This window comes from Gopherus flavomarginatus, chromosome 1 (genome assembly GCF_025201925.1).
Source record: "Gopherus flavomarginatus isolate rGopFla2 chromosome 1, rGopFla2.mat.asm, whole genome shotgun sequence".
NCBI classification, from domain to species: Eukaryota; Metazoa; Chordata; order Testudines; family Testudinidae; genus Gopherus; species Gopherus flavomarginatus.
In genome coordinates, this window is record NC_066617.1 from 167,853,621 (window position 1) to 167,879,021 (window position 25,401).

General features: G+C 42.4%; 1 protein-coding gene across 1 annotated transcript in view; it reads right to left on the reverse strand.

Moving 5' to 3' along the window:
* The window catches only part of IMPG2 (interphotoreceptor matrix proteoglycan 2), a 101,301-nt gene that overhangs the window by 25,025 nt on the left and 50,875 nt on the right, over positions 1-25,401 (reverse strand). The window contains exons 5-10 of the mRNA XM_050956590.1: positions 23,270-23,365; positions 20,554-20,585; positions 20,430-20,453; positions 6,228-6,277; positions 5,627-5,718; positions 2,420-2,581 (exon numbers count right to left, since the gene is read on the reverse strand). Of these exons, the coding sequence (XP_050812547.1) occupies positions 2,420-2,581; positions 5,627-5,718; positions 6,228-6,277; positions 20,430-20,453; positions 20,554-20,585; positions 23,270-23,365 (456 nt within the window). The remainder of the gene's footprint in view (positions 1-2,419; positions 2,582-5,626; positions 5,719-6,227; positions 6,278-20,429; positions 20,454-20,553; positions 20,586-23,269; positions 23,366-25,401) is intronic.

Sequence of the window (25,401 nt, forward strand, 5' to 3'; positions counted from 1 at the left end):
GTACCAGGTACTAGTGCAGAACGCAGCCAATTGCTACTGGACTACCTAGGTTGCTTTAACTAGGTGGAATTATCAGGGGTTCAGGAGTGGGAGAAAGATATCCACTGGGTGAGGGCACAGCCAGCAGGGGAAATGTGCAGGTGGTAAAGTGCTGGTGTATCCAGACCTAAATAACTAGGCCATCCTGCAATAGTTGGCCACAAATAGGAGAAACCACCCATAATTGTGTTCATGTTGGAACAGAAAATCCCTGTGATTTGTCATCACAAGATTTTTTACTCCCCAGACCTGTTTTTAAATGATCTCTGGTGAGACTTTAAGCATCCCAAGAGCTGCTGATTTTCAAAGGCTTCTTTGTCCAAGCACAAAGAGAAATAGGCAGGGAATCAAAGGAACAGAGCATCCAGATGCCAGGTGGCCCCTATTCCATCTGACATTTCTTCTACATACACTAAGGCACTATTTGGCCACACAGCTAGGAAAATTAATACTCTGACCTAAACCGGCCATACATGACAGTTGTGGTGACACCCTTTGGCTGAAGGATAGAGTACATCTATTTCCCACCTTACTCAGAATGTGGCATAAAGTCAGCCCCAGTATAATGGATTCAACAGACTTCGACAAGAAGAGCTCCAACTAATAAGACTGAAAAGGGAATAAAGCTAGAGAAAAGAATGCCATTATTGTTTGTTATTTTATAGCACCCAAAGTTGTGCTGAGTGTCTTACCTAACACAAAAGAAAGACATGGTCCCTGCTCCAAAGGGCTTATAGTCAAAATGTGGATGTCAATGAGTATGGATGAGAAACAGAGATGGGGTGAGGAAGGTCCAGATTTACAGTGATATGATCTCACACATGCTCAGTTTCAGTGCACACATATATATCGGTGGCCCAGTAACTATTTTTTCTTTCTTTTTTTTTTTCTAAATGATAAAAATACAGCTCTAGGACAGCAAATATTATGGACTCACTAGTTGTGGGAATTGCAGAAGAGGTGCATTTTCAGGAGGATTTAAGGCTCTGATTCAGCAGCCCTTCCTTACTCAGCAAAACACCTTTGTGCTTAATTTCCATTTACTTCAATGAAATTTAAGCATGTACTTGAGTACTTTGATGAATAGGAATAGATTTAGGCAGGTTCTTAAATGCTCTGCTGAGCTGAGGCCTAAGTGAGCAGTGAGTATGGGCTTGGTGGCTCAGGTTACAAATGATGTATTACATGTAAGGGGTGTCCACCCATTCAGGAAATGTCACTGCTCCTAGATGGTACCGAGTAGTGCTCTGTTGTTCTGTGACCTTCATAAACTTTTCTAATGTGTCATTCACTCTCTTTGGAAGAATTCACTGCACTGAAGGTACTTGCTTTTACAGTCATTTGAAGGTTCGTTCCACTCGTTAAGATTATTGAAATTAAGCTGGGAAGTCTTTCTGCTTTAGCAGTTGGGACTCTCTGTTGTCCTTCTCACATATTCTGGATCTTAAAACTGGCTAGGTTATACAGGAGCTCAAACCTGGCCAAAAATTTAGAGAGCTCTGAGGTCAATTTAGGCAGGCCATGCACTAATAAGGAAGCATTAAAATTTTAAACAGCCTTTCCAAGCCCTGAAGTTTTATTAAGATCAAATGGAATTCCCTAACGAGACAATGAGAATCCTGACACTTCTTGAAGCCCTGTCTCCACAGCCCTACCTGTGAGTCACTGAAATATTCAGGAAGAACAGGGCCAAACTAAGTCCTGGGATAAGCAGGTGTGTAAACTGGCAGAATGATACAACAGAACAAAATGCGACTGCTATCAGCCAAGCCTTTTCCACTAAGCAATAATGTTTTTATAATAATAAAGCAAAATATATTAGTAAAAGCAGAAAAGGAAACAGAGAACTTCCCAACTCAGGCTTCAACGGAGTCCCTTTGCCCTGATGTATGGAGCCCAGCCTTCCCAAAAGCACCCTCCCATCTCTACCTGCAAAAAAGACAAATTATAGTCCTGTACAAAGAGATGGAGAAGCTCAGCTACTCACTACTGCAGGAGCTGTTGAGCCAGCATTCTCTCAGGCATTTCAGAAAGCATAATTTTGGGGAGTTCTAGTGTAAAGGGAAAATCCCACAGTGCTACGCTGTCAAAATGGTGAGTGTATGTCCCAGCATTCTCACTGAGTTAGAATCTGAATCTCAAAGCAGCAGCACTGGTTTACCATTCAAGGCAGAGCAGGCTGTTGTAGATCAGGACAGCAACGATATTTGAGGTATCAGATTTGTAATGACTGGATAGTGAGGTGATGGGCATTTCCCAGCATGCCTCAGGCAGCAAAATCCCTAGCTAGCTCATAAGGAAAAGCTGTCCCTAATACGGTTTTCACGTTCTATCATTGCTACCAGGAGTTTGTGGGAAAAGATCAGAGAAGGTAAATTACGTGGGAAATAAACTGTTCTGAGAGTAGCTGATGCTGCATAGTGGATGGGTCACTCAATTCTTCAGTGTATTTCTCTCCTAAAATAAGGATGCTGAACTCAACCATCCGGTCAGGAACAGGTTTCATCAGCTTCACATCTTCCTGCTTTATCTCATTGTTGATCTACGAAAAAAGAAAACAATGGGATTTAGTGACCTATATGATTTGCTCTTGGGTTATTTTTTATATGAAGATCAATCCTTGGGCCATTCTACGCTTTGTGGAATTTATCTATGCAGAGGGCAGGAAACACACAAGTTTCCTATTTGTTTATTGTGTCATTTTGGGAGCAAGTATCCCCACTTTTCTCTCGGTGAAATAGGATGGGATTCAGCTTCTGTAACCAAAGGATCTCATGAGATATGCATGGATATTGTGTGATCTGCAGAGGTCTCTGCAGAACTACCCAATTGTATCCCCTTTGATCTGGGGAGCTGCACTGTAATTTCTGAAGCAACCGTGGTGCCAATGGCTGATGCCTCAGAAGGCTGTGCAGCAGGGGCATTTGCTGGCATTACTGCTGATTCAGAAAGCAAGCAATATCCAATCAAACCTCAACCTAAAATATGCAGGGTCAGCAGGGCAGTATGCCATGAAGAACAGTTGCTTCTTAGCTCTGCCTCACTGTGATCCTACCTACCAGCCCCAGCCTACACATTTTTGGTGTTGTAATGTCAGGGTTCCCACAGGGTCCCAGGGGGAACATGCCACAGGATCAGTGCTCCCTCCCTTTCATGCTCCCCAGCCCAGGTCAACTTAGACTTTAAGGCCAGAAGGGACCATCATGATCAACCAGACTGATCTCCTACCCATTGCAGGCCACAAGACTTCACCCACCCACTCCTGTAACAAACCCTTAACCTCTGGCTCAGTTACTGAAGTCCTCAAATCATGGTTTAAGATGTCAAGTTACAGAGAATGCACAGGTTATTCTAATTTAAACCTGCGAGTAACCCGTGTCCCATGCTGCAGAAGAAAGTGAAACTCCTCCCCAACCCCCCACAATCTCTGCCAATTTGACCCAGGGAAAATTCCTTACCAGCCCCAAATATGGGGATCAGTTAGACCTGAGCATGTGGGCAAGACCTTGCCAGCCAAACACCTGAGAAAGAATTCTCTACAGTAACTCAGAGCTCTCCCCCTCTGGTGTCCCATCACCAGCCATTGGGGATCTTTGCTGCTAGCAGTCGCAGATCAGTGATATACCATTGTAGTCTCATCATACCATCCCCTTCATAAACTTATTATGCTCAGTCTTGAAGCTAGTTAGGTTTTTTGCCCCTGGTGCTCCCCTTGGAAGGCTGTTCCAGAACTTCACTCCTATGATAGTTAGAAACCTTCCTCTAATTTTCAAGCCTAAACTTGCTGATGACCAGTTGATATTCATTGGTTCTTGTGTCCACATTGGTACTTATCTTAAATAACTCTTCTCCCCTTCCTGGTATTGACACCTCTGATGTATTTATAGAGAGCAATCATATCTCCCTTCAGTCTTTGTTTGGTTAGGCTGAACAAGTCAACCTCTTTGAGTCTCCTCTCCTAAGGTTGGTTTTCCAATCTTCTGATCATCCTCGTACCCATCTCTGCACCTCTTCCAGCTTCAATTCATCTTTCTTAAACACAGGAGACCAGAACTGCATCTAGATGACGTTTCACCCATGCCTTGAATAATGGAACTAATACTTCCCTGTCTCTACTGGAAATATCTCGCCTGATGCATCCTAAGAATGCATTAGCCTGCTGTGGCTCCCCTCTGCTGACAGAAACAAAATGGAGAATATTGCCCAATATTAAGTGATAATCACCAGGGGAGAATCCAGTGGATTTGGAGACTTTTTTATTTATTTACAAACCTCTGGGATTACTTTTTTTAGGTTTGTATAACTTGAACATCTTCTTCCTGTTATTTAAACTGTTTTTTTCCCAAGGCAGATTAAAATAATAATTAAAAAACCCAAAGAGACTTTTGTTTAAACTAAAGAGCAGCCTTTGCTATATCTGACATGAGGAACAGAAACCTTCCCCCATCACACCTTCTTCTCCAAAAGCTTCACTGCCATCAGCGAGTGCCTTCTACACTGTTTAGAGCTTGTATTTATTTTTTAGTTCAATTCCACCCTCACCAACCTCTCCTATTCACAGGCTGCTGCTGGTTAAAGAAAAATAGAGAAAGAGAGAGAGAAAGATCTTGTTACCTGGCTTGGGGTGTGTGGCTCCCTAGTGCTCTACAATGTCTTCCCCCAGGGTAACAAAAAGATTGACAATACAGAGGATTTCCCCTCCAGGCAAAACTTTAAAGTTACAAAAACTGGGATAAACCTCCCTCTTAGCACAGGGAAAATTCACAAGCTACAACAAACCTAATGCATTTCCTTACTATTACTTACTATTTCTGCAATATTAGATGCTTAGTTCAGATATGGCTTAGGGAGATGTATTTTCCCTGCCCTGATTCCTTACTGACTCAGAGAGAACAAAGGAACACAAAAACAAAAACCTTCCCCCACAGATTTGAAAGTATCTTCTCCCCTCATTGGTCAGGTACCAACCAGGTTATCTGAGTTTCTTAACCCTTTACAGATATCTAACTTTAGGTATTCAAGTTTGGAGAGTTTTGCCTTAGATAGATACCAAGGTGATGGACGCTTATAAATACTACCATGTAAATGAAATCCATCTATTATATCGGGAGCAGGATTTTCAAAAGTACCAGAGTGACTCTGGAGCACGTGTCACATTGTCTTCTACTAGGAATTGTGCTCCTTAGTCATACAGGTGCTTTTGAAAATCTCACCCAGTGCCCAGTCCTGCAGTACTAGCAAAACACACATTGACTTCTGGGTTGAGTCCATGTTTAGCATTGTGTGGAAGCCTCACTATGAACCCTCTGTGACTGGGATAATCACTTTCTGTAGTGAACTAACTAAACACTTTGCGTAACTCATCCCATTGGTTCAAACGTTACCCTCATCAAGGCAGTGCTTTATCAAGTCCCTCCAGTAATTCCTTATATCCTGCCGACCCTCTGTAATTACTCTCTTTTGTTTGAAACTATTGGAAATCCTGTGGCAGGATCAGAAAGGTGAAAGAGAGAGAGAGAGGCTGGATTAAGAAGCAATGCAAATCAAGGTAATAGCAGTTACGAAGGGCAAATGAAGAACTACTTACGCTAGCATCTGAGTCTTCATTCTTGTTGAAGGTATAATTTGATGGACTCTCAATGGAGACCTCATGAGGGGGTGGGACATTGGCAGCTGCATCTAAGAATGAGAAGAAACTTTTTTTAAAATCATACAAACACCTATGCACACTTCCTGCTAGACTGTTCAACACACTAAAATATGTTTGCAATTATTCCTGCTCCCACCATCCTGAGAGGAACAAAGCAGATGAATCATCTGATGGGGTAGAGAAAAAATAAATCAAATATGTTATTCAGGACTACACCAAAATTTGGTCTGCCTAGCAAGGATGTGATAATTTTCAAAGTATAAAATCAAAGATACTAAAAAGTGTCCCAAGCCAATTTTAAAATTAGGATCTTTCCAGATGCATGCACGTTAGGCATTGACAGCATCATAATTTGTATTACAGTAGCATTTACAGGACCCAATCAGGATCAGCATGACCTAGAGATTAAAGAATCCATGTCTAATTACCAGTCCCAAGCCATCAAGTTCCCCAAAGTGAATGTTGCAATAAATTTAAAACATCAGTTTATACAAGCACTTAGATGGTAGAGATAAATATAAGCAGATGAGAACAAGACCTCTTAATGTGGTAGCATCAGCAGCTGGAGATGGTGTTGGAATTCCAGAGCTGAAAAACAAAATCAGAAACGGGATTAAAAATATGAAATTAAGGTAAGAATGTGAGAGTGAGGGTTTTTTTTAAATCTAGTTACGGTTCTATCACCCAGTTTTACCTGAGTATCTATTATCAAATCAAAAGGCACATTTGCAGAATAAATTCTCCATGTATTACTTTACTGACAACTTCATAAAAAGCAGATTTTACATTTTAATTATCAGCAGCAATTTGGTAATGAGTCACTTGTGTGAGGGTTTGGTTTATTTAATGCACAGATAAGTTATATAAATCAGCCAAAGAGAGAGAAATTCTGCTGGGGAGACCATGTTTAATTTAAAACACACTGAAGTTTATAACAAAGATCAGAACTGGCTTAAAGTCATGCAGCAAAAAAGAAGTTGCTCATGTGTCTTCTGTCCCAGTCGTTTGCGGTCAAAATGATGTAAAATTCATCAGTTTCAGCTGAGTTTCATATTCAAATTACTAGCGGGGTTCAAAACCAAAACCACCCCCGAACAAAATGAGATGAAAATTTCTCAGTGTGAAAGGGAACCAGCAAGTTTGGGTCCAATCCTGCAAGCTGCTGAATCTGTACTGAAGCTAATGAGAGTTTAGGGTATGCTCAGTGTCTCACAGGACTAGGCCCTTAGTGAATACAACAATACTTGATTTGCAGGTAAAGTACTTTTTTGGATAAATACAGAAAATCTTTAAGATTGGGCTATAAGCTCTGAAGAGAGCTTCTAATTCAGTGATCAATTTAGAAAAATCATGAGTGTTGACTGGATTGAAATATTTCTTTCAACTGAAGGGAAAAATCGTATTTCATTGGTTGTAATATTTGTGCCATAAAATTAACATTGCAACAGGAAGAGTTCATCCTGATATACTTCTAAGACAGAAGACGCTACCTGAAACATTTTTTCTTGATCATCTTGCTGTTTACAATTTTCAGTTGAAAAAACTCCCTTCAACAAGAACATGCTAAGAGTTCAAAATTGTGCATCTTAATGCATTTTACTGTTTATTTTGAGAACATCCTTTTTTCCCCCATATTGGTTTTAACTCCAAAGATTCTATGACTTACTTGGGGCTTTATCCTGCAGTCTTTACTCAGGCAAAATTCCCCCTGAAGTCAGTGGTTGTTTTGCCCGAATAAAGACAAAAAATTGGACCTTAGATCCCTCCTCAAAGAATGGCAGGACTCTACACTAAGGCCTAGTCTACACTGGAGGCGGGGAGGTCGATGTAAGATACGCAACTTCAGCTACAAGAATAGCATAGCTGAAATCAATGCATCTTATTTCAACTTACCTCCTGTCCTCACGGTGTGGGATCAATGGCCACGGCTCCCCCGTCGACTCCACTTCCGCCTTTCACCCTGGTGGAGTTCTGGAGTCGACAGGGAGCACATTTGGGGATCGATTTATCGCATCTAGATGAAACAGGTTAAATCGATCCCTGGTAGATTAATCGCTACCCGCCGATCCGGCGGGTAGTGTGGACGTACCTTAAGTCACAATTCCATATAGGCCCTTAATCAGCTAGGTTCTTAAGAATATGAGTAGTACCAGTGAAGTCATTAAGACTCCTCACATCCTTTAAGTTTATGTTAAATATGTATATTGAAGTATTTTGCTAACTTGAGGTCATAATGGACAATTGTAAAACCTGTGATTTTTCTCTATGCCAACCCTCTTCATTGTTCATCCATCTTTCAAACATTTGACAAGAAAAAAATTGAGTTCCGATAAGGTTTTTTTAAAATCAGAACTATAACATGCTCTCTAAATTTAGGGGAATCAGAACAATAGTGGGGCTCAAGTAGTTGAAAAAGAATTGGTCTTCTTTGCAGCAGCCTGCCTGGAACACCATTTCCCATTTAATACCATTTCCGTGGCTGGGGCATCTGCTGGGAATAGTCCTGTGAGTTTGGAGACAATGCTGAAAATTCTCCTACACACACACACACACACAAAATGGAGCCTGACAAAATGCTTCAAATTATGCAGCTATACTCTAAGCTGAACTTTATCAAGATCAAACATGTCTTTGTTGCGAACACTGCTGACCTTTGGATCCTGAGAAGCCCCTGGGTCCACTCACACTAATAAAGGAGGAACTAGAAAGTGAAAAATCCTTGGCTTTCTTCCTTTAATGTTTAATGTGTCTAATACTTTTCCTGGAGAAGATAACCTTGAAAACATAAAACTAATATGAACAGGTTGCTAATGTTAAAAAAACACAAGCAGCTGGGCTTCACCTCTGCAGCAGGAGACTGGAATTAACTGAAGATACACACATGCACACACACAAACACACATGTAATGTTGTAAAATGAGTACGTTGAGTTTGCTGTTTATCCCAAGGACTTATTTCGCTAAAGCTTTCCAGTGTCCTTAGGCCAGCTCTGTGCAGTTGTTGTGATGTTAGCCCAGAAAATGTTAAGCTTGGGGAGTGGCAAAATAACTGTTTCTCATGTCTGTTCAGTAACATCCAGACTGTCTTTAGATGGCACTTCTTAAAAAAATCCTGGTTAGAAAAGCAGAAAATATTATTGATTAAACAAGACTTCAAAATATTTTCCTGAGCAGTAAGCCAATAAGTCTCAGAAAAACCCTCAAAAGTGCAGGTTATAGACATGAGATACAGCTGTTCATATTTGCTTCCAGGTTCTGGTATCTGTCACCTGTTTTCAGCAGCAAGCAGAGGAAACATCCCCACTAGCTACAAATATAGTAGACATTATCACTGAAATTATCATTAATCATATTATAGAAATATTGTGAAATGTTTAAGGGGATCAAATCAATGCACAGTCCAGAGCTGTGGAGACTAGCCAACAAAGTGAGATGAGAGCAGTCTGGTGATGAGAGCAGTAAGTACAGTCATTTGTGGATCTGTTGATTTTGACTGGTCTTTACATAAGGAAGAATTGGACAGATGCCCAGACTAGAGATAACATTTCCTGGTAGAAGTGTAGAAGAGGTGTTACTATAAATAGCCTGCAAGTAACAAAGGCAATGATTAAAGACCAAATGCTCTTGTTTTTAATGTGGACAAAGTCCCAGGTCTACATAATCTATGGATTTTAAATGACTTAAGGCCAGATAATTTGCGACTTCTTTTTGATACATTTAGAATTTCAAGAAAATAAGTGGCAAGGTTCCTGAGATCTGGAAAGCTGCACCTTGTTAGCATACCGAAACTATTCAAACAAAGGCTATAAGATAAATGATTATTAGAGCTGAAAGAATAATATATAACGTAATTTAGTCAACAAATGTTGCTTCTTTTTCTGTTCATGCAATGTCAATGAACAAATTGAGACTTTCTTAATTGCATTTGATAAATTTGAATCAATCAATTTTGTTTATTTAGTTGCTTCCTATTCTAAATCTGAAATCAGAGCTATCTTGTTTCCTGATCAAATGCTTCTAATCTACTCAGGTTCTGACTCAGAGTGACTTTAAAGGGCATTAGAGCAAGTCCACAATCAGGTTTCTTTCTAAGGCATCTGTCTCTATAGCATCTAAATGTCATATTTCTGATGCAATGCTCGCAGAAAGCAAATTTGAAATTAACTTTCCCAAAGTATTGGATGGAATGTGCAAACCAAAAATTCACTTCCCACAAGTGTTCGATACAGTGAAACTCATACACAAAAATTCATAGAAAGCAAAGACAAAAGTTTTGCATTTCCCACTGAAGCACAATCATGCCAGCATAGATTTAAAATAATATTCTGCTCAACTATAATGCTTTCCAGCCAGCGGTTCTCAAACTGTGGGTCGAGACCACAAAGTGGGTCACCACCCCATTTTAGTGGGGTCGCCAGGGCTGGCTTAGAATTGTACTCTTGAGGACATTCTGCACCAAAAAAATAAAAATTCTGCTCACAAAATTTTAAAATTCTGAAAATTGTATTTGTCAAATAAATTTGGAGGCTCCAGTAGGGCATTGGGGAGCACAGGCCACTGGCTGCACAAAGGTAGCAGATCACTGTGCAGCTTCCCCCCGGGACACGGATTCAGTGGTGAGGCTACACCCAACCCTGACACAGTGGAAGGACCAGGCCTGCCCCAGAAACACCCCAGGGCCCTGCCCCTCTGTGGCAGGTGCACCAGGTGTGGGCAGGCAGGCTCAGCAAGGCAGGATCCAAGTGTGGAGGGGTTTAGTGTGGGGGGATCCAGGCGTGGAATGAGAGGGGTCTGTGTGGGGAAATCTCGGTGTGGGCAGGTCAGTGGGGGATCCAGCTGCAAGGGGGATCTGGATGCACAGGGGATTGTGGGGTTCTGGGAGCAATGGTAATGGGACTCTGCAGAGGCGTCCAGGTGAAGATGGTTGGGGCTCAGCGGGGGTGGGGTGGGGATAGAGCTTGGCAGGAGGGTCTGGGTGTGGGGGCTCAGTGGGGAGTCGGGCTTAGTGGGGTGGGGATCCAGACACAGCTGGTTAGGGCTCAGTGGGGTGGTCCAGGTGCAGGGAAAGTTGAGCCCATCAGGTGGGGTTTCTGAGTGCAGAGGGGGGCGAGGCTTATCAGGAGGGTCTGGGCAGGGCTGGCTTTAGGCCGATTCCCCTGAACTGAGCCCTGTGCGTAAGAGGGCCCCGCACCTGAAAGAAGAGTGCCTAACTTAGGCACCTTTTTAAATTTTACTCACCCGGCGGCACTTCAGGTCTTCAGTGGCATTTCGGTGGTGGGTCCTTCAGTGCCGCGAAAGACCCAGAGCGCTGCTGGGTGAGTCATCCCTGCCAGAGGCTCGTCGAAACTATTCGAATCAGGCCCCGCACTTCCTAAAGCCGGCCCTGGGTCTGGGTATGAGGGAGTCTTGTTGCCCGGGGGGTGGGCGGAGACAGGAGCAGCTCCCTGTAGCTGAGGAGTAATGGGTGCAGGAAGTGGGTAGGAGACAGAGTTTGCAGAGCTTCCTGCAGCTGGGAGAGAAATCTCGGGGTGAGTTTGACCCAGCCCCAAATGCTGTGCAGGGGAAGAGGAAGTCCCATCCTCCCCAGCCCAGCCAGGACTAGCAGCTGAGCCCAGCGCAGGGTAGGAGCCACCAGTTGGGTCTTCCCCAGTCCCACCCTCTGCCGCATAGTGATTTCTCTCTCTGCCAGCCGCCTGGGCACCCAAAACATACTGCTGGGGAGGGTCAGATGACCACTCTTGCGGCTCTCCTTTAGTTACCCATCAGAAAGTCATTTTTCTGTGGGGAAGCAAAGAAATTTGTGGGGGACATAAATTCTGTGCATGCACAGTGGTGCAGAATTTCCCCAGGAATAGACTTACTGAGGTCTGAGGCTGAAGCTCAAGCCCAAGCCCCATTGCCTGGGACCAAAGCCCAAGGGCTTCAGCCCAAGGGCTCAGATTATAGGCCAAAGGCCCAAGGGCTCAGATTATAGGCCTCCTGCCTGGGGCTGAAGCCCTTGTGCGTCAGCTTTGCCCTACCCCGCATTCAGGGTGGTGGGGCTCAGGCTTTGCTTTCCACCCCACCCGGGGCAACGGGGCTCGAGCTGGCTCAGGCTTCAGGGCTTCCCATTCTAGGGTGATGTAGTAATTTTTGTTGTCAGAAGTGGGTCACAAGGCAATGAAGTTTGAGAAGCCCTGCTCTAAACCTTTTACAAATCTTAATTAAGCCTCACATCAACCTCCTTTTACATAAAGGAAGCAGGAACACAGAGAGGTGAAGTGACTTGCGTATGGTGACATGGCAAGTCAGTGGCAGAGCCAGGAAATAAGACCATTTTATTACTTTAATCCCCATGATTTACTGGAAGATCATTTTTAGCTAATTTGCTGGAGTTTGTTAAGACCTTTTTTCTCAAGGGAGACCAGAAAAATGCAGAGAATGCTACAGTATAAACTCTACTTCTATTTTTCAGTGGCCAATATTTCCAAATTGCAATTGCCTAAAATTAGGCTTCTAAATGCTTCCATAGGCACCTAAATAAAAGTGGCTTGTTCCAACTCTTGCTACCACCTCCTCTCAACTCCAAGGAGCATGGGGACAGATGGAGCCAGCCGGTGCTGAGAGGAAAAAGCAGCTGGCAGGGAGTGGAAGAGGGGAAAGTCTCTGGTTTTCAGGCACAGGGAAGCAACCACAAGGGGAGAAAACAGGAAGAATGTTGGAAGCCGCCATGGTGGTGGTCACGTGTCTTTCCAAGACTGGACAATTGATAAAATGAGGACCAAACAGACTCTGTAATGTCAAGATCAACTTCTATAGCAATAACAATCTACTTTATGCTACATTTTTTAATTCAAGTGCCCATGACCCAGACATGCATATTGACAAGCAGAGAGATTTGATTATTATAATAGGAAATAAATGGTATTGTTACGCACACAATTTTCACTCATAACTGGCTGAAAACACAAGTCAGGGTCCAAGTATCTCTCTGGTATGACCCTACGGAAATCAATGAAGTAACACCAGGGATGAATTTCGTCCAGTTAACTAATGCGGTTTTAGGAACAATGTTAACCAACCACATTTCATATGCAAATTTGTGTTTCCTGATTGATTTGCCAGTACTCAATACTTATTTCTGGATTCCTAGCTTAAAATGTTAATTTACTCGAGAAACTCCTGGCTACAGTGGAGATATTTCCAGATGCTTCTGATGAAGACATTCAGAATGTACATAACGATACATATATTGACTCAGTGTTTTAGTGACCATCAAATGTATATTGCCCTTCATGGTAAATATAGATGCAAATTCTCCTTTACCCTTTTTCAATCATTGGATCAATACATGCTGAAGTTCACCCAAACATGAAATCACTGGGACAAATTCTATCTTTAGTTATATTCAGGCAACCCTGTGACTTCAGTGGGAAGAATTTAGGCATTTGTTGGGCCATTGTGAACTCGAGAAAAGAACACATGACAAAAATGTAATTTCTGTTGTCCTACCTGCACAAGTGAAGACTTGGACCAGCATGGCTGAGCATTAAGCAAAATATACAAATATATAATATATGTATGGAGAAGCAGGAAGAAGCACACAAAGAGAAGTTTAAAATGAAGGATGAGCAATGCCGCACTATGGTGCCTTCAGAGAAATAATTGGTTTCAGACCATATAGTTCTGTTACCTATTTGATCCTAGGCAGCGATGGTAAGGTCCAAAGGCACAGTCCTGGGGGCATCCAAAGCCTGAACTGGGGCTAAAGAAGGCCCTTTGAAGCAAACAGTTCTCATGAAGAGTGTACCCCCAAGATAGATTCTTTTTCTTTTATGATACATTGTGTATTTATAGATCCTAAACCAGCAAAGCACCTAAACATGTATAGACCCACTGAAGTCATGAGATGCACATACTTGAGTGCTTTGCTGGATCCAGGCCTCTAGTTAACAGCAAAGCAACACTTTGGATCTGTCATATGATGGTGCATTTGTCATACCATTGATGTCTTTTGTGTCATTTTAAAAATAAATTAGTAGTTAAGATTTCTCTCTCTCTCTCTGGGTTTTTTTTTGCTTGTTTGATTGATTTAAGAATAATTATATGTCCCATGTCCCCAGCTCTCTAATATGAAATAAAATGATCCCAATAGCTCTGTAATGGTCTCTGCTCAGGGTCTGGTTGGGAAGCATTGCCTAGTGGTCACGGCCACAACCCTGGACTGCCAATGGGGTTGTGCGGAGGGGAGCTCCGGCCCTCCCCCTCTACCGGGCTCTGAGCCAGGACCCTTCTAGCTACCAGTAACCTGGCCACCAAGACCACTTAAGGCTGTCCTCCCTGGGCCTCTTCCTCTCATCTCCCCCCTGGAAGATTCCTTAATAGAATTATCACAAATTTTCTGACTCATTTTGAACCTCAATTTTAAAAAGTTAAGAAAAAAGGTGCATATTATGAACAATTAAATATATATGAATGAATATGTATATGGCTTATGTTTGTTGCACAAGTTATATATATATATATTACAATTGTTCATAATATACACCTTTTTTTCTTTTTAAAATTATGAGGCTCAAAAAGGAGTCCAAAAATTTTTGATCATTCTATTAAGGGTTGCTGATCTAGACAGCAAAAAAGCTGAATGAACCACTAAAAATAAAAATACTTTCACGTAAAAGAAAATAAGCAATAATGTTTGAAAAGAACAAAAGTTCCCATCCGAGTTTCAATTTGGAAGGATTACATATTTTTGTGATGGTGTATGGGATTTAACCATGGAACTTCCCATTAATAAAGATAGGAGTCATGCAGCTAAACACAGGGAAACAGCAATGGTGGAGTGTTAATGTTGAAAGGACTTGGGCATTTTTACACCATGGTTACATGATTGGGTGGACTCAAGTCCTATTTATTCTACAGTGTGAACCATTGCTACCACCATTGATGGTTAATCTTACATGACTGCAAGCGGTAGTTTTACTGCAACCAACCTTCATCCTGGCATTACATAACTGTGTGTAATACCAGACTGCGAGCTATTCCTGGAAATAAGTTATGCAACAACCATAAGCTACCTTTTCTGTTGGCTCTACTAAACTACGCAAGCACTTAACTTGCTGAAACCAGTTTTTTTCCTACTCATATACCCTCATTTTTTTTTTTGCAACTACAGGAGATTATACAAGGTGTCTTAGGAAATTTAGTAAACTTCAATTTTACAGCTTTGTTTAAAATTTTCTATTAAAGTATATTTTTATTATTATTATTGAATGCTGTCGGAGTTAGACTTGTAGAAGATATTACTGTAGGATTAATGCGATTCTGATTTGAGCTCCATTTTTCTCCCAAAACATGAATGTAAAGCCACAAACACAGGAGCTTTTTGTTTAGTGGAGGGAAGATTGATCAAAATTCACAAAAATATAATAGTGTTTTAGTTTCTTGTCCCCAGAACAATGCTTTGGAAGTCACAATCAGAAGAACAGGAACCAATAGAAAACCTCCTTACATTCTTTGCCATGAGTAAAAATGACCAGATTGCAATTCAGGGGTCAATTCCCTGCTATGCTACGGATTTCCTATGTGACCCCAGGCAAGCCGCTTAATGTCTCAGTTTCCCATCTGTAAAATGAGGATAATAGTATTTCCCAAACTCAGAGGTGTTGTGAGATTAAAGATTGCAAGATGCTCTGATACAACAGTAATGAAGACCATGTAAGTATCAAGACAGATAGAGATCTGGGGTTAGGAAGGAATGTTCCCACAGGTCATATTGGCAGAGATGTTGGGAGGTTTTGCCTTCCTCTGCAGAATGGGGTACTGGTGATTTGCAGGTTTAAACTAGAGTAAATGGTGAATTCTCTGTAACTTGAAATCTTTAAACCATGATTTGAGAACTTGAGTAGCTCAGCCAGAGGTTAGGGGGTCTATGACCTACAGTATGCAGGAGGGGGTGGGTGAGATTCTGTGACCTGCAATATGCAGGAGGTCAGACTAGATGATCATGATGGTCCCTTCTGCCCTTAAAGTCTATGAAGTTATGAGATCCTGGAGTAAAATAGAGCCAGGCACACAGAGCAGTTTATTAAAATACAGGATACTTGTTACGCCCCAGACCTTCAACCTAGACTACCTAGGTTGGTGAAGGAGGTACACAGCCTATTCCTATACCAAAGATGATGTACATGGTGGGAGTGGGGGAGACAGTCCTACAGGTTACAGAGGATTTCAGCCTGTCTGCTTTCCTTCTCCCCCCAGCCAAGAACAAAGTCCTATCAAAAGTCAACAGGGAGAATACCACCACTTCTTTTTCCCAAAGCTTCACGCAAAACGAGGTGCTGCTTATGTCATAATGGCAGGAAGATGCATCCAAAAATCAAGCACACAAGGCAAGAAACCAACCAAGCAAGCAAACCTCAGAGATATCCTGACACATATGTCTGCCCAGAAACAGACTTAACACAGCAAATATACATTTGTATCACAATGCAGGGACTTTGCAATATGATCCATTAAAACTACATAGTGAACGCTCTATGGCTGCTCTGTAGGTTTACACTAGGTACACCTGACCTGAGGCAGGTTACCGGCCCCCCTATATGTATGAGAGTTAACTCAAAACATCTGCTGAGCCTGGGATCAATAGAGAGAAATGTGGGACAATAGCCAACAACACTGGGGCTGGTACCTCAGCCACAGCACAAGACCTTTGAGCAGAAAACATTATGGATAGGGCCCTTCCAAATTCACAGTCCATTTTGGTCCCTTTCAAGGGCATAGGATTTTTAAAATCATAAATTTCATGATTTCAGCTATTTAAACCTGAAATGTCATTGTATTGTAACTGTAGGAGTCCTGACCCAAAAGGGAGTTGTGGGGGAGGGTGGTCACATGGTTATTTTAGGGAGTGTTGTGGTATAGCTACACTTACTTCTGTGCTGCTGCTGGTGGCAGCACTGCCTTGAGAGCTGGACAGCTGGAGAGTGGTGGCTGCAGGCCAGGAGCCAAGCTCTGAAGATAGCTCCACCACCAGCAGCAGTGCAGAAGTAACGATGGCATGGTATGGTATTTCCACCCTTTTTTCTATGCTGCTGCTGGCAGGGAGCTGCCTTCAGATCTGGGTGCCCAGCCAAGAGCTGCCGCTCTCCAGCAGCCCAGCTCTGAAGGGAGCGCAGAAGTAAGGGTGGCAATATCTCTATCCCCCCTAAAATAACCTTGCAACCCCCCTGCAACTCCCCTTTGGGTCAGGGCTCCCAATTTGAGAAACACTGGTTTCCCTCATGAAATCTGGTCTTTTGTGTGCTTTCAGATTTCATCCATGATGCATTTTTCTTGGCCATGAATTTGGTAGGACCCTAGTTTTGCACAAAGGACTTGCACAGAACAACAGTTCCCCTCCGCAGGCAAGATTGAGTCTGCCTGCTAACTACTTCTGAAGGCTGGAGAGGGTTAGGGAATCTGCTCTTCCTAAAGGACCACTAAGGACTCCCAAGATAACCACTTAGCTCCTTATGTGCAGAAGTCATCAGGAGAGCCAGCCAGCTTGTGCCTTCAGTGGGAGACATCAGTGGAGGCATCCCATTTGTCTCTGCAGTGGGAGGTGATCAGCTCTTCTTGTTAGATGCTTATGGGAGCTGGATACAGTGCTATCCTGTCTCTTCATTTGAGCGTTCACATCAAATGTCAGTGAGTGTCCAGGCTAAATCATGGCCCACTTTTCAGAGGTTAACAGCAAAAGCCATTTTTTGTCTTGTGACCAATGGAAACCCAACCAACATTGGTTGAAAATATCTCCATGATTAATATAATATAATACAATAGGCATATGGAGAATGTGAAGAGAAATTGTGTGTTTTGAGATGGGCTTGAATCACAAACCCCATTCCTAATTCCAGGGTTTTGTGGATTTTGAATATACTGAAGTATATTATAGTGAATCTTTTCCTGCTGACACCTGGTCCACAACAGATCTGTCTAAGACAAATTCCAAATGCAAATTCAAATATGTTCCCATTCACGTTATCACCTAGTACAGTGGTTCCCAAACTTGTTCTGCCACTTGTGCAGAGAAAGCCCCTGGTGGCCTGGGCTGGTTTGTTTACCTGCTGCGTCCGCAGGTTCGGGCGATTGCAGATTCCAGTGGCTGCGGTTCGCTGCTCCAGGCCAATGGGAGCTGCTGGAAGCAGCGGCCAGCGTGTCCCTCAGCCCGCGTGGCTTCCAGCAGCTCCCATTGGCCTGGAGCAGTGAACCGTGGCCACTGGGAGCCACGATCAGCCAAACCTGCTGGCGCAGCAGGTAAACAAACCGGCCCAGGCCACCAGGGGCTTTCCCTACACAAGCGGCGGAACAAGTTTGGGAAGCACTGACCTAGTAGTTAGTTGACTTAATTCTTACATCACATTTTTGTTCTGCCAGACTAAGTGTCAATACATTGCATCAGCTCCAAATGCAAAGTAAACTACAAATTTGAGGGAGGGGTGGAATGTTGTAGAGTTAAAATGTTAAAAAAGAAAGTTAAATAAAGAAAGTGCAAAAGGAGAACACTCCACTGATTCCAATAAGAGACATGAGAAAGCCAACTCTAAGTTTCTGCTGTAAACAGCCTCAGAGTAAAAAGAACAGGAGTACTTGTGGCACCTTAGAGACTAATAAATGTATTTGAGCATAAGCTTTCGTGGGCTACAGCCCACTTCTTCACATGCATGCAGTGGAATATACAGTAGGAAGATTTTACACACACACACACACACACACACACACACACACACACACACACACACACACACACACACACACACACACACACAACATGAAACAATGGGTGTTACCATACACACTATAATGAGAGTGATCTGTTCAGGTGAGCTATTAGCAGCAGGAGAGAAAAAAAGCTTTCTGTAGTGGTAATCAAAATGGCCCATTTCCAGCAGTTGACAAGAAGGTGTGAGGAGCAGTAGTAGGGGGAAATAAACATGGGGAAATAGTTTTACTTTGTGTAATGGCCCATCCACTCCCAGTCTTTATTCAAGCCTAATTTAATGGTGTCCAGTTTGCAAATTAATTCCAATTCAGCAGTCTCTCATTGGAGTCTGTTTTTGGAGTTTTTTGTTGTAATATTGCGACTTTTAGGTCTGTAATCGAGTGGCCAGGGAGACTGAAGTGTTCTCCAACTGGTTTTTGGATGTTATAATTCTTGACGTCTGATTTGTGTCCATTTATTCTCAGAGTAATTTACACTGGGTTGACTGCAACATGTTTAGCACACCTACTTTAAAAGAGACACAGTAAATCCATCTGATGCACTCAATTGTATTAGCTAGCCAGCTGGTTATCAGTCTCCTTTACAATGCCTGTGTCACAGAGTGCTGCTTAAGGCAGCTGTTAGTATAAAGTTCACATGAAACAAAACATTACGCACTCCTTTCTGCCCTCAGCAACAAGCAGTGTGAGGCAGAAGTCATCACTGTGCAAGGATTCGTGTATCCCAGGGCAGGATTTAACCCTATTTCATTATAGTTATTTCTAGTCCTCTCACATTTCTCTGCATTTAGTACAGTTTTGTAGAGCAATTATTATGAAGAGATTTTTAATTTCTTTTAAATCAAACCTTCCCATTCAGATTATTTTTCCCTAAAACTTCCAACCTTCAAATTGAGACAAATCCTATTACCTGATTCTGAACTCTTTCAGGCAAGTGTAAATCAGAAGTAATTCCATTAACATAAGAGCTACATTGGGATAAAACTGATGTCAGTGAGAAAAAAATCAGGCCCACAAAGTTTAAGATGCCTCAAATAAATTAAATTGGCCAGAATATTTGTTTTACAAAAATGAAATCTTCAGTGGCACAAGGGAAAGCAGGATGGTAAGCAAATTCTGAACAGATGTACAGCCCCTGAAACATCACTGAAGTCAGCTAATTTTTATGGGGTGTATGTCAGAGCAGCCAAGTGCACCGGGGGGGGGGAGGGCGGAGTTCTTTGAATGTAGAGACTTTCATTTTTAGTTTAAGTACTGCCATTATATTCACCTCTGTGTTATTACATTTTTATGTGTGATATTGTGATTATGCCATCTTTATGAGAACAATTACCTTTTTTTTTAAAAAGTCTTTTCAGTGACTCATTTCCCCATCATGTGCACTATTTATATTTACCATAAAAATGTCATTAGTATTACACAGAGTTTTAAGTGAGAGATCCCCCCATTAAAATCAATGGAAGCCATGCAGCTAATTTCTCTGTAATAACATACTTAGAGCACACCTCTTATGGCATTTTAAACATATAGAAAAATATTAAACAGAACGTTAATAGATCCAATTTTTAAGGGTGCCAGAGCCATCTCTAGAGTTTCAAGTCTCCCAGCATGAAGGGCTCCACTGGCCAAAGTACTATGCTACAAAAACAGGCCACACTGACATGGCTTATTCCCCAGTTCAGATCCTGCACTAATCTCTTCACCTTTCTGGTAGAGACTGTACATTTGCCTGGCTGGACACAACTAAGTATTGTGCTCATTCAAGCAAAAATACAGGCCCTTTACTAGGCAGGCTGAGATGCTCTGAGCATGCCAACCATGCTGGGACACTCTGCCTGTTGCTTTCACAAGTGATGTCCATACTACTAAAGTCCTTCTGAATCCTCTGCACTAGGGTGAATTTCACCCTTTATCACTTAAGACTAACAACAAAATCTGCAGAGTGTAAACTAAATTAAGCAGGATCTGGCCACAAGCTTTAAAAAGTAAAAATGACTCACCCACAGGACCAATCGCTGCAGGCACTAGCGAGAAACCAGAACGAGAGAAAGTTACAAAATGTCACAACTCAGCTTTATGGCTGTTACCAGATAGTATAAAGCGCAGGGCAGTGTAAATACTCACCCGTCCATTGCTTCTTTCATATAGGACCGTTTCTGGGTAAAAAAAGAATATTCCAAGTAAGTTGAGGGAAGAATTAAAATGGAATTTATTTAATATCCAAAAATTTTCTCCAAGAAATATTTTAACATCGATAACATAGACAGCAAGTTGTATATTTATCATTAAAGCAACTGATGAAAATAAACTGGCCAAATTTTTCAAGAGTGAATAGGAATTTTGGGTGCTCAACTTGAATCGCCTTAAAGGGCACTGATTTTCAGATATATGGCCAGTGTTTTCTGAAAATCATGACCTTTTAGGCACTCTCAAGGACACAAAATTACTAGTCACTTTTGAAAATCTTGACCGGTATCTTTTCAACAATCTTGTAGAGATTTTTTTTAATATATACACACTGAATACGACAAAAGTGAATCCAAAACAACATACATTAGATTCAATCTCTGCTAAAGTACATTTATTACAAATAAAAATGATATAGGATCCAAACAAAATATTGTGCACAATCCATGCAAAGGACTGAGGTTTCCCAGCAATGGATTTAATATGGCTTTACCAATGCTATAGCATGACTACACAGAATGGATTCAATCCGAACTCTAACCAATCCAATCCTAGCTCTGTCCCCATAAGCAGAGCTTAACATGGCGCTGAGTAACATGTTGGATACCAGAAATAACATTTTCTAGGTGTTAGCTTTACATTTGTAGGATCTTTCTACTAAATTACTTATTCACAAAAATATTACGCAGACCAAGTCTTTTCTGGTTTTTGTCAGTTTGTTTCACAGCCTTAGCCATTTCTTGTATTTAAATTGTGTTTATGGAATCTTTTAAAGTATCTTTGCGACCTTCTGTCATGCAAACATGAACATTGGTAGTATTTTAAGGTACAGAGAACATTTTATAGATGCAAAATTTGCCATTCTGCGGTTGGTGCAGTACATTAGGAACCTTGTGCAAAGAAAATTGAGTTTTTACTAATGTCACTATGTACTGATTCAGTACATTTCATGTGTTTAAAAAGAGCCAGGTTTTGAAAAAAAAGAATTATAGTTCAGCCACAAAGAAGTGACATCTCTAGAAACAGCTAAGTTAGAGAAGGGTTAGCTAGCTGTTTAAAAAGTCAAGTTGCACTAGGCCATTGCAGCTATTTTGCTTTCCTCCTCCACCCTGCCCTTCATTTCTTCCTAGGGTTCAGAAGCCCTTAAGTGGGACCATCCCTTTAATTCTCTGATCTAGTGCTGAGAAGCAGGGTCACAGCTCCCACCTTCACTTCCTGAACCTTTTGTAGCACCATGGAATGGCAGGTGTACACTGAAGAAGTAGCGCACGGGAAAAGCACAGCAGGTGCTAGCAAGGACAGCTTATACACTGCACACATGCCTCCCCATCACACCTACATAACTAATGCTAACTTCCTATTCCTACATGGACCATGGGTGCACGCTGTGATGTGGGGAGATGGTCTGAGATCAGATGACTCCAAACATTAACATTTCATAAATTCACAGAAAAAATAATTTTCAGTAGCCTATTAATAATCCCTCTCCCCATTCCAAGTGGTGAGGCAGCAGTTCTGCAGAAAAGGACCTACGGGTTACAATGGACAAGATGCTAGATATGAGTCAGTGTGCCCTTGTTGCCAAGAAGGCTAACGGCATTTTGGGCTTTATAAGTAGGGGCTTTGCCAGCAGATCGAGGGAATGATCATGTCCTCTCTATTCAACACTGGTGAGGCCTCATCTGGAGTACTGTGTCCAGTTTTGGGCCCCACACTACAAGAAGGATGTGGAAAAATTGGAAAGAGTCCAGCGGAGGGCAACAAAAATGATTAGGGGGCTGGAGCACATGACTTATGAGGAAAGGCTGAAGGAACTGGGATTATTTAGTCTGCAAACAGAAGAATGAGGGGGGGATTTGATAGCTACTTTCAACTACCTGAAAGGGGGTTCCAAAGAGGATGGATCTAGACTGTTCTCAGTGGTACCAGGTGACAGAACAAGGAGTAATGGTCTCAAGTTGCAGTGGGGGAGGTTTAGGAATGGGTTACCTAGCGAGGTGGTGGAATTTCTTTCCTTAGAGGTTTTTAAGGTCAGGCTTGACAAAGCCCTGGCTGAGATGATTTAGTTTGAGACTGGTCCTGCTTTGAGCAGGGGGTTGGACTAGATGACCTCCTGAGGTCTCTTCCAACTCTGATATTCTATGATTCTCTGATTTAATCATTTATTATAATGTGACACATGAATGCTATATCGCAAAAATGTATTTTACCAGAATGCTTCTCTCTTTAGATCGCTTGAACAGCTGACCTGGTCAAGGCCAGCAGGCTTAAAATAACACCTACCCGCAGTATTTTGATGTGATGGTACATGTACAATATGCTGTCACTCTGGATAGAGCAGATTATGCTCTCTCTCTCTCTCTCTCTCTCTCTCTCTCACACACACACACACTTTCTGATACAGGACTGTAAACAGTTGGCTTTCTCAACCTGCTCTAAAATATATTGCGTACAGTCAAACACTCAACCCTCTCCTGAGATATGGCTTTATGAACAAAACATTTAGGGATATGATAATGAAGTTTTTAGTGCAAGCCCTCTCCACCCCCTCCCCACACCCCCAAAGCTTAGAGCAGTGTTTTTCAGCTGGGGTCTATGGACCCTTCAGGGTCCACAGACTATGTCTAAGGAGTCCACGAAAGATTGTCATTACCGTAGAACAATGGTTTTCAACCCATGGTCTGCAGACCTCTGAGGGTCCAGAGCTTATGTCTAAGATTTCCAAAGGGGTTCGCACTTCCATTTGCATCTGAAGAAGAAAGGTTTTTTACCCACAAAAGCTTAATAAATCTGTTAGTCTTTAAGGTGACACCGAACTCCTTGTAACTTCCATTTGAAAATGTTTAGGGTTCTGCAAATGAAAAAAGGTTGAAAACCATTGGTGTAGAGAGACTGCCCAGCCCCATCCTATATTTTGGTCCCTTTAATTTCTCTAGAAAGCCACTCACACTCCTCTTCTATCTAGGTGGGGAAACAAGCCCCCTGTCTCAGTGAGTCAGCAGAACCCACTTCCCAGCAGGATCAACACATGCTAACAAGGTGAAGTGTTTCAGAAAACCACTGCCAGCATGGTCAACATCCAACCCAATTGTGCAGCTAACATGCTGTTTAAGACACTATATATGTTTTCTAAATTTAGAACAGTAAATAACTGCAGCATGTAAGATACTGCTGTGTAGTAACTAGTGGCAAATTATGACTTTTTAATAGTAATCTCTCGGTAGTTTTTCTGGGCTTGCCATTTCGAAAATCTTTTCTTCCTTACAAAATACAATCATCATCAACGGCTCATAAATGTCAAAATCTAAAATTAGAAGCATACCATGCCATTCCCCCACCTTCATGTTTACATTTTAAAATGTAATTTAAAGCCATTGACCTCTCATTCAATTTTGTAGCAAACTTGTGGAGCTTAATACTGCATGATTGGCTTTAAACTGGAATCTCAGGCCATGTCTACATCTAAAATTTTGCAGCGCTGGTTGTTACAGCTGTATTAGTACAGCTGTATAGGGCCAGCGCTGCAGAGTGGCCACACTTACAGCAACCAGCGCTGCAAGTGGTGTTAGATGTGGCCACACTGCAGCGCTGTTGGGCGGCTTCAAGGGGGTTCGGGGAACGCGAGAGCAAACCGGGGAAGGAGACCAGCTTCGCCGCGGTTTGCTCTCGCGTTCCGCGAACCACCCTGCAAACCGCAGGGAAGGAGACCTGCTTGCTCGGGGGTTCGGCGAACGCGAGAGCAAACCGGGGAAGGAGACCAGCTTGCTCGGGGGTTCGGCGAACGCGAGAGCAAACCGGGAAAGGAGACCAGCTTCGCCGCGGTTTGCTCTCGCGTTCCCCGAACAAGCAGGTCTCCTTCCCTGCGGTTTGCAGGGTGGTTCGCGGAACGCGAGAGCAAACCGCGGCGAAGCTGGTCTCCTTCCCCGGTTTGCTCTCGCCTTCCCGGAACCACCCAGCAAACCTCAGGGAAGGAGACCTGCTTGCTCGGGGTTCGGGGAACGCGAGAGCAAGCCGGGGAAGGAGACCAGCTTGATTACCAGAGGCTTCCTCAGGTATGCTGGGATACCTGCTTATTCCACGGAGGTCAAGAAAAGCGCTGGTAAGTGACTATACTTGATTACCAGCGCTGGATCACCAGCGCTGGATCCTCTACACCCGAGACAAAACGGGAGTACGGCCAGCGCTGCAAACAGGGAGTTGCAGCGCTGGTGGTGCCCTGCAGATGTGTACACCTCCTAAGTTGCAGCGCTGTAACTCCCTCACCAGCGCTGCAACTTTCTGATGTAGACAAGCCCTCAGTATGAAGCAGCTGGATTATCCCTTAATCCACACTTGGTTAGGAGACCCACAGTAATACATACGGGAATATCGTCATGTCATTTCAAAGACATCTGCATATCCACATTTTTATTATAGAATACAGGCATTAAATAACTATTTAGGATCTGATCTTGTGGTTCTTATGCGGTCAAACCCTCCATTAGCTTCAATGGGAGGTTTGCCTGAGTAAGGATTGTAGATTGATGGCCGTAAATTAGGCTACAATATGCTCTGGATGGTTATTTTAAAAATAATAGATTGACCCAGTCAATGAATGTGTATATTCACTAATACATACATTTTAAAATTAGTGAGTTCACTCACGGAGTTTATTACTACACGTCTAGCACATCTACAAAAAAAAAAGCCTACATATTGTCTATGTGGAGATCATTGATACCTTGTGACATTAAGGAGATAGATAAAATCTGAGATTTGATTGTAAATCCTAAGAAGAAATGACCT